At 37.0% G+C, this 12,384-nt stretch overlaps 1 protein-coding gene across 1 annotated transcript; it reads right to left on the minus strand.

Annotated features, from left to right (window-relative positions):
• Positions 1 to 1,781: 1,781 nt before the first annotated feature.
• Positions 1,782 to 3,302, minus strand: LOC107475234 (uncharacterized). The gene has a single exon (XM_016094865.1). It carries the CDS (start codon positions 3,300 to 3,302, stop codon positions 1,782 to 1,784), a length of 1,521 nt encoding a protein of 506 aa, XP_015950351.1.
• Positions 3,303 to 12,384: the final 9,082 nt, after the last annotated feature.

Raw genomic sequence — 12,384 nt, forward strand, 5'->3', positions numbered from 1 at the left:
ATTTTGGCCATTAAATATATATATTATTTAATTATTTTTAATATATATTTTATATTTTAATATATATTTTATAAAAATAATTAATTTTATAATTAATTTTGTGTATATGTAGCATAATTATAATAAATAAGTTAATTATTTTGTTAATTCTTATAATTTTATTAAATTTTTAATTAAATTTTTATATATTTTTTAATTAAATTTTTATATCATATCAGATTTTATAATTAAGTTAAAAATGTTAGAATTAATAGAATATTTCATTAAACAAAATAAATTTGACAAAATATTCTATTTTATTTAACATAATATTTCGTTGATTATAACATTTATATTAGGGCAATTTACGTATTTAAATTGTTTGTACCTCAATTTTACGCAAATACATTGTTTCAGAAACGGATACGTAAATACATTGTTTCACTTTTCTATATAAACCGCTACTGGCAGTAGCGGTTTACAATTGCACAGAAACTGCTAGAACCAGCCGCGGATTACAAGTAAAAATTGGAGCATGGAAACCGCGATGAGCTGCCGCGGCTTACGTTTGAGAAGCATTGGTCATAAACCGCTGCTGCCAACAGCGGTTTATGTGCATTGGTGTGTGTGCGTAAACCGCTGGAGCCTATAGCGGTTTACGTGGAGCATCGCTGCCTATATAAACCGCGGAGCCAGCCGCGGATTATTCATTTTGAGGTTTTGTAAGGTTGGTTAAAGAGTGAAAATTCTAGAGAGAGGTCAGAGCAAGTTGAGAGCGGGTCCGAGGTATTTGAGCTGCGATTTCCGGCAGAATATCATGGCAGACAGAAGGAGCATGTACCGACTGAACGGTGTTGCGCATGTTGCCGGTTCCATTGGTGACGAGGTTAGTTAATTATTTAGCTATTTTTTTAAGCTTAGGATTTTTTTAGTTAGAAAAATGATACGAACGCAAGTATATACGGAATTTATAGTTTAGTCCCTTTTAGTTTTAAAAATGATATGAACGGTAGAAGATTTGTAAGATTTTAAAAATTGTATAAAGTTTTGAATTTTATTGTTAAAGATTTGTAATACTTTTATAATTGTGGGTGTTATGTAATCAGTTTAGTGTGTTGTCCTTTGTGTCATTGTAGTAAGTATTTTATAAATTGAACCTCGCTGGTTTATTGACTACTTAGTTATAGGATTTAGGGATTAATTTGTTTACCGGTCAAAAATTTGTTGACGGTTTAAGATATGTGTTATTATTAGATAGAGAATTTCCTTATGGATTGGAGAATTTAATTGTATCCTGCATTTATTGTGCGATTTTTTGCAGCCCACTAGGTGTATATACAGTGTGAGACGGCAACAGAATATGCCCATACATGATAGGATCATCCCATATTTAGATAGGGCTGGATTGTACCATTTGGCCAGACTAAACAGCCAATGGTTCTGGTTGGATGAGCCATTGGTTAGTGCATTCGTTGAGAGGTGGCGTCCTGAGACGCACACGTTCCACATGCCTTTTGGAGAGTGCACAGTGACATTGCAGGACGTGGCTTTTCAGCTTGGGCTGCCGGTCGATGGGGAGGCTGTGAGTGGTTGCCTTGGTGAGTTTGAGACATACATGGAGGGTGGTCGACCAGCCTGGGAGTGGTTTCAGGACCTATTCGGTGAGCTGGCACCACCGAATAAGGTCAAGCAGATGATGGTCCACTTTACATGGTTCCACGAGAGGTTTAGTGTGCTACCACCAAATGCGACCGAGGAGACAGTTCGCATCTACGCACGTGCCTACATCATGATTCTTTTATCTACTCAGTTATTTGGGGACAAGAGTGCGAACCGGGTACATTTACGGTGGTTGCCTTTTGTGGCAAATTCCCATCCTGAGCAATCGCCAACAACAAGGTCCCTCCATACTTACCATACAGGTGTGTCCCATCGATACTGACGAGTGGCTTACAGTGGCGGAATGCCTCTACACATGGAGGGAATATCCAAAACATGCGATGAAAGTAGACTCTATCTTCATCAACCTGGTCACCCACTCTAACCGGGGAGGTCTTCAGCAGGGCAATGGAACCGTCCATGGTGAATGTGACCCCAAGGATCCAACGGGGCAGATCCGCATATGACTCCTCCCAATCGCTGTAGATCTGTGCTACTGCCTTCTGCTTTGCCAACCACACCTTCCGATAACTTGGCTTGAAACCATATGTTGCCTCTGTTGCCTCTTGCAACACCTTAATCGATACCGACGCATCAGCTCTAACCAATGGAAAGATTCTTGCACAAATCACATGATAATCAAGCTGCTTGTGGTCGCTCGAAATCGATGTGGACATACACGTGTGTGGTCCGTTGTACCTCCTAACTTTCCATGTGCTCTTCCTTTTCTGCATGACTATCCGAATCAACCACGTGCACCCGTTACCGAACTCCTTGCATCTCCCTTGGTATTTTAGATTGTCTGACTCCATAACCCTGTACTCAACTTCACGCCAAATGTTGTAATCTTTCACGCTCAGCACGGCTTTCTCCTTACTCTGGAACGATTGGCCAATCTGAAATTTAGTCAAACCTGTCCCATCATGCATACCCTGCCCATCGAATGTTGCCTCTACATTCTGGTGTTGGCCGATGGCCTCCAAGTTCAAAGACGACAGGTGGGGAGGGTACTCTTGTGTTCCAGAACCGGAACCTCCATGGGCTGTACGTATACCTCTTGGTATATCATCTTCACTGTCCCCACCAATATCGACCGGCTCCTCATCGGAATCATCATCACACAGCGCATTCTCAACTCGATCCGGTCCGACCTCAAACTCAACCTCAGGCACACAATGAGACACACTTGCATGAACAGCCCCAGCACGTTCGGGCTCGGGAGGTAGAACTACCGCTGCTACCACAGGCAGTGATGTCGAGGCACCACCCACTGTGGTCGACTGAGGACCCGGTGCCGAAGCCCTAGAGCTATCCACACGATCTTCCAACTTCGCAAACATCTCAGGTATCCTCACCTCCGGAAAACTACGCCTGCAGTGAAACAAGACCTGCAGGTCTTCATCCGACCCTGTCACAAAGGTCTCATATCTCACACCGATTGACACAACGGTAATGGGAATCTTGTAAAATAACTTTTTTACCAGCTTCGTCCCACTGGTACCGAGCTTTTGTAGTATGCTGAGCTTAATCTCTGCCAATGTACTCGAAGATCGAATAAAAATACTAACCGGTTCTCTATCTGTGAATTTCACACCATGCCGTTTGCTCTTTTGAATTTTTCCAGAGCAATGGACCAGAGCCACAAAACTATCCTCCCCATCCATTTGTGAATAACACTCTACCTCTCCACATTTGGCCCCTTCATGGTTTATATAGGGACCCCAATGACACACAATAAACGTAAACCGCTATGGACACCAGTGGTTTACGCACGCAGACCAACCAATATAAACCGCTGCTGGCAGCAGCGGTTTATGAACAACCATAAATACACATAATCCACGGCTGGTTCTAGCAGTTTCTGTGCAATTGTAAACTGCTACTGCCAGTAACGGTTTATATAAAAAAGTGAAATAATGTATTTACGTATCTGTTTCTGAAACAATGTATTTGCGTAAAATTGAGGTACAAACAATTTAAATACATAAATTGCCCTTTATATATATAATTAAAAATTCGATAAAATTATAAAAAAAATGGAACTATAATTTCCAAGTTTCCTTTCCCCGAATAAAATTTAAATAACACCCACTCTTTATGGTTAAAATCTAATAGATTTTCATGAACCAAAGGTAGTAATTAAATATTTATGAATATATTTGAACTTAATGCAATGATACGTAAGATTACTCATTTTTCATTAGAGTAAATGGTTAAATTAGTCTCTAAAAGATTACTCATTTTTTAAATTGGTTCTTGAAAGATTTTTTTTAATCAAATTCGTCCTTTAAAAATTTTTAACTAGTCATGTTGGTCTTTTTGTCACTTTGTTTGTTGATAGTATTAAAATTTGTTAATGTAACACATTAAGTGATATCCCAACATACATCTAAGAGTCTTAATTGACTATTAACATGATTAATTTATGAAATTAGATCAAATTAAAATCTAATTGAAGAGAGAACTTGAGATATTAGGATCAATTAAGACTCCTAGGTGTATGTTGGAGTGTCGCTTAACATGTTACATTAGCAAATTTTGACACCATCAACAAATAAAGTGACGCAAAGACTAACATGACTAATTTAAAATCTTTAACGAATGAATTTGATTAAAAATATCTTTTGGAAACTAATTTAAAGAATGAGTAATCTTTTAGAGACTAATTTGACTATTTACTCTTTTTTATGCTGTTGGGAATCTATATTCACCATGTATGGGACCTAATGAAAAAAAAGCCTAAGATTAAAGATAAATTTAAAAGGGTTTGATGCTTATTTGGATAATGCATGCTTGTTTTGTATTTGTGGTAGCTATGATTATAATGTCAGTGGTTATAAAATTTTGAGAACAGTTAATATGCATGCATGTAATACTTTGTGTCCATTTCACATCTCTCTCAGTTAATTTGAGGCCTATGTATGATGATCAAGATTAGGTGAAGAAAGCGGTGTAGCATGATGCAAGAGAAGAGAGAGTAGAAGTAACCGAAAAGAGTGGGAGAAAACAAGATCAGAAGGTGTCATGTGCTGTCTCTTTTAATTGACAAAGATATGAAATAATCAAAGGGGGCCTTAGCTTCTTCCAATCTGTCATCTTTTTTTTCCTTTTAAAAGTTGTTATTAGTATCTAAATTTATTATAAAAAATTTTACTAATTTAATTTTAAGATTTATGGTTATATTTTCTATTTTTGACATGAGAAGTCGTCCGACGTATAATTCACCTGAAAGAAGCTGATTTAATTTCTTTTATGAGAGATATATTTCGGTCTAAAAAAATATGAAGAATATAGATACCTGTAAAAAATATTTTAAGCTCAAATTACTGAAAAATTCAATGATCATTTTCTTTAATAATTTCGTCTTCTTTGTTTTTTTTAGATTTACCTTTGTTGGGTACAAAAAAGTAAATTTTCTAAATAACGAAAATATTTACTCCTCTATTGAAATTGAAGCAGGGAGAATAATTTAGATGGGAAGAGAAATACTAGAAGGATTTCGATCAAATAAAACAATATTTAATTTCACCACACCAACCTTGACACCATTCAAACAAGGACGACCACTTAAATTATATATTGCTGCGTCAGATTCAATTTTAGGGAGCATGCTAGTTCAGGAACATAAGGATGGAAACGAAAAAGTAGTTTACTATCTGAGTCGATTATTAACTGATGTAAAAACTAGATATAGTGCAGTCGAAAAACTTTATTTAGCTCTTTATTTCTCTTGTACTAAACTTAAAAGTTATTTAATTGGAAAGAATATTTATGTTGTGTCAAAATTTGATGTCATTAAATATATGCTTTCTTATCCAATCTTGAGAGGAAGAAGAGGTAAGTGGATGTTAGGGTTAATCGAATATTTTCTGTTTTACGTTACAACCAGGAATGTCAAAGGAAAAGTGATCGCTAATTTCTTAACAGATCATCCCTGTGTTAAGATTCATGAGCAACTCAAAATTGGATATCTTGAACTCAAATCTTGGAAGTTATTTTTTGATAGGTCAAAACATCAAAATGGAATTGGAGTCGAAATAGTTTTGATCACCCTTGACAATATTCTGATCAAATTTATGTTTTGACTAGAGTTAGAAATATCAAATAATGAAGCAAAATATGAGGCTTTAATAATTAGTTTGGAAATCTTAATTGAGAAAGGAGCTAGAACAGTCGGAATGTTGGGGGATTCATAATTAGTGATTTAACAATCGGCTAGAAACTACTGAGTAATTAATTAGAATCTGGCTAAGTATTTTATGGTAGCCGTTAGACTCTTGGCTGAGTTTTATTTAGTTTCAATTAAACATATATTTAGATAGTCGAATCAGGATGCTAATGAGTTAGCTCAAATGGCTTCTAGCTATAAAATATCTCCAAATTTGGTCAAGGAGTTTAGCGAAATCGAAACTAATTTAACTCCTTTAGAAATAAGAGGAGTTTGTTGTGCAAACACCTTAGATCCAAACGATTGGAGATATAAGATCATTGACTTCCTTCAAAATCTTAGCCAAAGAGTAAATCAGAAAACCAAATATTCGGCGTTGAGCTTTGTACTGGTGGGAGGTGATCTTTTTAAGAAAATTGTCGATGGTTCTTTACTTCAATGTTTGACTATGCAAGATGCATATTTGGCTATGGCCGAGCTGTGTAAAAGAATTTGTGGCGCTTATCAAGTAGGTAAAATATTACATTGGACCTTGCATCGACAAGAACTGTATTGGCCTTCAATGATAAAGGATTGTATTAACTTTGCTCGTAATTGTGATCAATGTCAAAGAAATGCACCAATCCAAAGAGTCCCTGTAGTAGATTTGCATACTACAATTTAGAGGATGGGCCTTAGATTTAATAGGAATGATTCATCCCCTTCAAATAAAGGGCATAAGTTCATTCTGGTCGTAGTCGATTACTTCATCAAATGGATGGAATCTGTACCCATAAAAGAAGTTATACAAGGCAAAATAATTGATTTTGTTGAAGAATCGATTATTTATAGGTTTGGTATCCCTCAAACTATCTCTACAAACCAAGAAACTATGTTCACAGGTCGACAAGTTAAGGGATATACAGAGTCGAGAGGAATTAAATTGATACACCTGACCCCATATTATGCACAAGCAAACGGCCAAGTCGGAACTATTAATAAAACTTTAATTAGTTTGACTAAGAAGCACATAGGTAAACAGCCTCAAAATTAGCATAATACATTGAGTCAGGGGTTATGGGCTTATAGGAAACCCCTAGAAAAGCTACAGGGTCGACTCTCTCTGAGTTAGTATATATGCATAAAGCAGTTTTACCACTTGAAATAAATTTACAAATAGTTAAAGTGGCGAGACAGTGATTTACCTGTTGAGCAATATTAGTCGAGTATGATTAATGAGTTAAATTAATTAGACTAATCTTGACTAATGGCTTTTGATCGAATAATGAGGCAAAAGGATAATATTGCTAAGTCATACAACAAGAAAGTAAAAAGGAAAATATTTATGGTTGGTGACTTTATGTTAAAATTAGTCCTCCCAACCAAGCAAGTTAAAGGAAACTGGTCTTCCTTATGGGATGGACCTTTTAGAGTCGAAAAGATATTTGATAGCAATGCTTATGAGTTAAAAGCTATAACAATTTCTCGACAAATAGGACATATAAATGATAAATATTTAAAGTTATATCATTATCATTAATAGAAATATGAAAGGAACGTACAAAAAGAAAAGTTCATATTCAAAGTTCCAGCAAATACAATAATTTAGAACAATGTCCTAAACGTAAGCTTAAGATCTTTCTGTTTTTAACTTAAGGCAGTAGCTTCTTCGGCAATGTTCTATTTGGCCTTGATTGTTTGATTGACATTTCCATTAGCATAGTACAACTTGAAGTTTTGAAGGCCTGAATTGATTTATTTTCTGGAGTCGTTGATTAAGGTCTGCATTAGTAGTCTCGACCTTCGCCTTGCTTGCCTTCAACTTAGCCAATTTTGTTTCAAGAATCTCGACTTTAGTGGCCAAAATTTTATCTTTGACTCGACCTTCTGATAAGACTTCTTCAACTTGAGACCTGGCTATTTCACATTTCTTTAATTGTTTATCATGGGAAGCCAAAGTCTCGATTGCCTTCTTGAAGTTTTTTCTCGGCAGTGTCGACCTTGGCAATGTGATTATAAGTATCCTCTATGAAAGTTTTCAAGGCTGTCAAGGCATCGGTCGAAATTTTCTTGTTTAGAAAATCAAAGGCGGCTAATGGTCGAGCTTTCAGGTCAGCATTATTGTTGATCTCTTCCAAAGGATGGCTGAGGCATTCGAGAACAATGCTGACCCTTTCGACAACTGAAGGGTCAGGGCCTGGTGGAAGTTGCAACTCAGGAAAGGTGACTTCTTTCTCATGAGTTGGAATAATTGTTGTTGTGTCTTGCATTGAGGAGATTTCAAGTTCTTGATCAGAAGAAGATACAACTCTTGTCCCTTTGGAACAGTACACGTTTCGAGCTTCCGAAAAGATGTTGGTAAGGTTAAAGTTGAACTCATCAAAGTTTAGATCTTTAGCTTCAGGAGAAGGGACATTGATAAGAGATTCATCATGTTCAACTTCAACTGGCTTTTGGGTAGGAAAAATAATCGAAGTGGCAGCAGCTGATGTCGAAACAAGACTAGATTCCTGCTAGGTCTTAACATCAGTTGGTAGAGGCATATAACTTGGAAAATATATATATTATGAACAGCAAAAAATATTACTGTACTAAGAAAAGGCAAGTACAATTACCATGGGAGAGTCAATAGAAGCATGGGAAGTTGCAGTCGAAGGTATAGGCTAAATTAGACTCAAGAAAGGAAGAGAGACAATAATTTTTTGAGGGGTTGGGTAACTCCAGACTCCAGTCTTGACACTTGATGGGTCGACACCTGGCTCAGAATAGCTTTGGGTCTCAAGTTGAGACTTAGAACTACGCTTTGCAGGTTTCGATCGAAAGAGGAAAACATCGATCATTAAAATATAAAGTTCAAAAGTGAACTATTAAAAGAAAAGTATGTGAAAAGATACCTTGACAGGAGGGACTGCATCAAATTTTTGTACATTCTTGGGTTTATTCCCCATGAGGATGTCCACAGCTCCTCGTTTCTTTGACGAACGGGTGGCCTTGCTCGACCATCCTCTACCTCGACCCCTCTTTGATTTTATTTTCCTAGGAGCGGCTTCTTCGCCCGACTCCAAATTTTCTTCGACCTGTTTAGGGTCGGGAGCAACACCTTCCAGAATCGTTGGTCGAGTAGCTGGAACATAAAAAAAAGTATAAGGGGAGTGAATATTTAAAATGATTTTGAGCATCTAGGAAAACATAGTACTTGGAGGATATCCAAAAATCCTCATTCGACCTTGAATCATATGCATAGCGTCTGGGTAATAGATGGCACCAGTTGTGTTATGCCTAAGGTACGAGGATCCTTCTTTCAGAGTCGATAATCTACCCCTAAGGCTCCTTTAAGAGGGTCAGGTGTTCAATCAGGGAGACCAAAAGGGGTATCCAAAAAAGGAGAAAACTTAAAACATTTTTATAAAATATTATTTCTGAACAAAAAGATCCTGAAATAAAGCTTTAAAATAACGATCGAGACATCTATGAAAATATACCTATGTTTTCTTTTCCCACACCTCTGAGGCCTCAAGAAAAATGTACCTTACAATCCTAAAGTTCTATTTTACCTTATAATATTTTTCAAAGGCAAGAATTTCGTTGATGTGCTCACCTTTGGTTTTCTTCAACGCAACAGCAATCTGTGCAGAAGGAAGAACCAAGTTAGAAAGCACTTGCTCAACTGAGGGGCAGTGAGCATCATAATAGTTCGACCACCATTTTTGAAAATCAAGTGTTGAAAGGAAGTAGAATTTGAGATCATATCTCTGGTACTAGGTGGTTACTTTTTGGTGATTCAAATCTAAAATTTGGTCGAATTCTTTCAAATCCAACACTTCGTAATAAACCATTTGAGCTCCAGCATCAAGAGAAAGTGAAGAAGGCAACAGTTGTGCAAGGTCAAATTTTCTTGACACGGATTGAGGGGAATAAATGACAAGTTTTTTTTAGAGCCATGTCGACTTATGGGAGAGCCCTACGGGAAAAATTTGTGGAGTAAGGGCTTCGCCCACATTTCATCAATAACTTCTTGATTTTCAGGTTTGAGACTTGTGAGAGAGTGAAGGTATCCTACTTTACCTTTTCAACATGGTATAGGATTAGGATGATAAGTTGAGTCATCATTGTTCTTGATATTAAGGAAAAGTTTTATAAAATGGGAAAAATCATCGACGGATAACATACCCTTTGGTTTCAACCATGAAAGAGTAGATAGTCGAATACCATTAAGTGGAGATGGTGGAAATTCAAAAGGGGCGGAAAGTTGAGGTTCAAACATAGACTTAAGCCATAAATTGACTACCTAGAGGGGACCAAAAGGGTTTATCGATGATTCTCCTCGTCAAATCTCACTAACCACCAAAAACAGTGTCTCATACAACTGACTCAAAATAAGAGAGGGAAGATTAATATACTTTTTGTGATGAAGCATGATGGCTAGAGAAGATAGTTGTTTTTTTGGAATTGGATCGACTTTGGACAAAAGACAAAAGCATTGAGCCATAAAAGTAGAAAGGCAACATGTTCATTGTTGGTAACAGGGTCCGCCTCGGAACCTATGTTGTTTTGAATAAAATCTGACACAGAAGTCGAGTCAAAACTAAGACGTCTTTAGGACATAGGGTTACCCAGCACACATATTCTCCACCAGAAAATACACCAGTTAAGGCGATAATCTCCAGTAGGGTCGAACCCATCATCCGATAAGAAAAATAAAAATTATTCGTGGTCTGACACCACAAATACAAACTAGCTCCGAGAAAAAGAGCAATATAAGAGAGGTCATAGGTAGATAGTCGAAGAGCAGATACTATACCTAGAGATTTTCAGAGGGACTTGTAAGTGGGATAAAGCCTTAACATCCAAGTCAAAAATAATGAACTTAACTCTTTTGGAGGTGCAGTCCTAAAGGCTCGACTAGCAAAGTATGTGCCTTTGACATTTTTACAAAAAATTAAAGGAAGGTGTTTAGGGGAGATGAAAAGAAAGAAGAAATTGACTCAATCTATTCTAGGGTAGAGATTGAACCCAAGTATGAAAGATGACATTGAAAACTTGAAAGGGAAGTAATATCTGGCTACGCCGTAAGGCAATGGTCTCTACGTTAGGATTGGGAGCTCTTAGGGTCTCATCATCATTATAAAATTGAGACACATTAGCCATCAAAGGTGGAGGACCGACGATGTGAACATCGTCATCATCCTCCGGGGAGGAAGAAGTCGAGTAGCAAAGACCCCACCTAAAGTGGTGGTAGCAGCCATAGCGGCTGTAGCAGTGGCGGCAGAGGTAGGTAAAGAAGAAGCCATGGTAGCTCCTACAGTAGAAGAAGTGAAAGGAATGGTCGTCGTGGTAGTTACAGCTATGGTGGTCGATAAGGATGATGCAGCAATGACTGCAAGTGCACTACTATGATGAAGACCAGATTAAGTAGCCATGAAAATAAGATTTTTAAATGGAGAAGGATTTGCAAGCAAGTGAAAATATATTTTTGCGAAAGATGAATTTATGAGCGACGTTCGCTGAAGAACGAGAGTAATGATAAATGATGAAAACTGAGGGATATAAAAAAGGTTTTGATCAATGAAGGCCCATTAAAGCCCATTTGAAACATTATAATATTCTAAAAAACGTGGGAACCATTTCATCTTCCTATAACCATTTTTCAAAATTTGAAAATTTGGAAGAATCATGTGCGGAGCACGTGATTTAATAAAACCTATTGTTTCATACTTTAAAATAATTTGATTTTCAAGGGTCTCTTTGGGAGGGACACTTTGAAATCGAAGTAGCTCTCAATGGCAATGCGAATGGAAAAGTCAAAACAGATAGTAGTCAAACCATGCATGTAAGTATCTCTAAAAATACCATTGTCACTAAAACAAAGTTGAGAATGCCAAACAAAATAAGTATAAAAAAGAGCTAAAGCAAGCTCTTAAACATAAGTTTCAAATTCTGCTGATGTTAATAAATGCCTAAGGACTCTTGCGCTATTTCTTGGGCATTGGTGGCTCGAGTAACAGCTTTGACTAAATCATCTCGAGCTAAAAGTTTGGAAGTATGAGCTTTTTCAATCATTTTCAGTCAAAGAAAGAGAGAGAGAGCAGCATTGGTGGATGCGACTTTGTCTTTTCCTGACTTTAAATCAGCTAATTCTTTCTCTAAGGATGCAATCCTCGACACTATTTGTCACTCTTTTGACCGACCCTCTGATAAAACTTCAGCAACCTAAGACTTAGTTGTGTCATATTTTATCAGTTGAGTAATCATAGTTGGCTACAGCCTTAAGTGACTTGTTCAATTCTAAGTCAGCATATTAAATTCTGAAAAATAGAGGGAGACATCTTCAATAAATCAGCCAAGAGCTGAGGACATGTCGGAGGGAATATGTTGGTTTAGGAAGGCAAGCGCATTAGTAAGTTGAGCCTTTAGACAATATTATCATCAATATCCTCAATGGAATGGTTCAAGCAGTCAAGAATAATCTTGATTCTATTGACGATTTAAGGATCTGGATCCATGGGCACAGGGGAAGTAACTTCTTCTATAACCTTTTCTCCTCCTCTGGTCAATGCTGTTGGATTTGATTTTTCATCCTGAGGAGTAACAGTGTTCAA

The sequence above is a fragment of the Arachis duranensis genome, chromosome 2 (assembly GCF_000817695.3).
Source record: "Arachis duranensis cultivar V14167 chromosome 2, aradu.V14167.gnm2.J7QH, whole genome shotgun sequence".
Lineage (NCBI taxonomy): Eukaryota > Viridiplantae > Streptophyta > Magnoliopsida > Fabales > Fabaceae > Arachis > Arachis duranensis.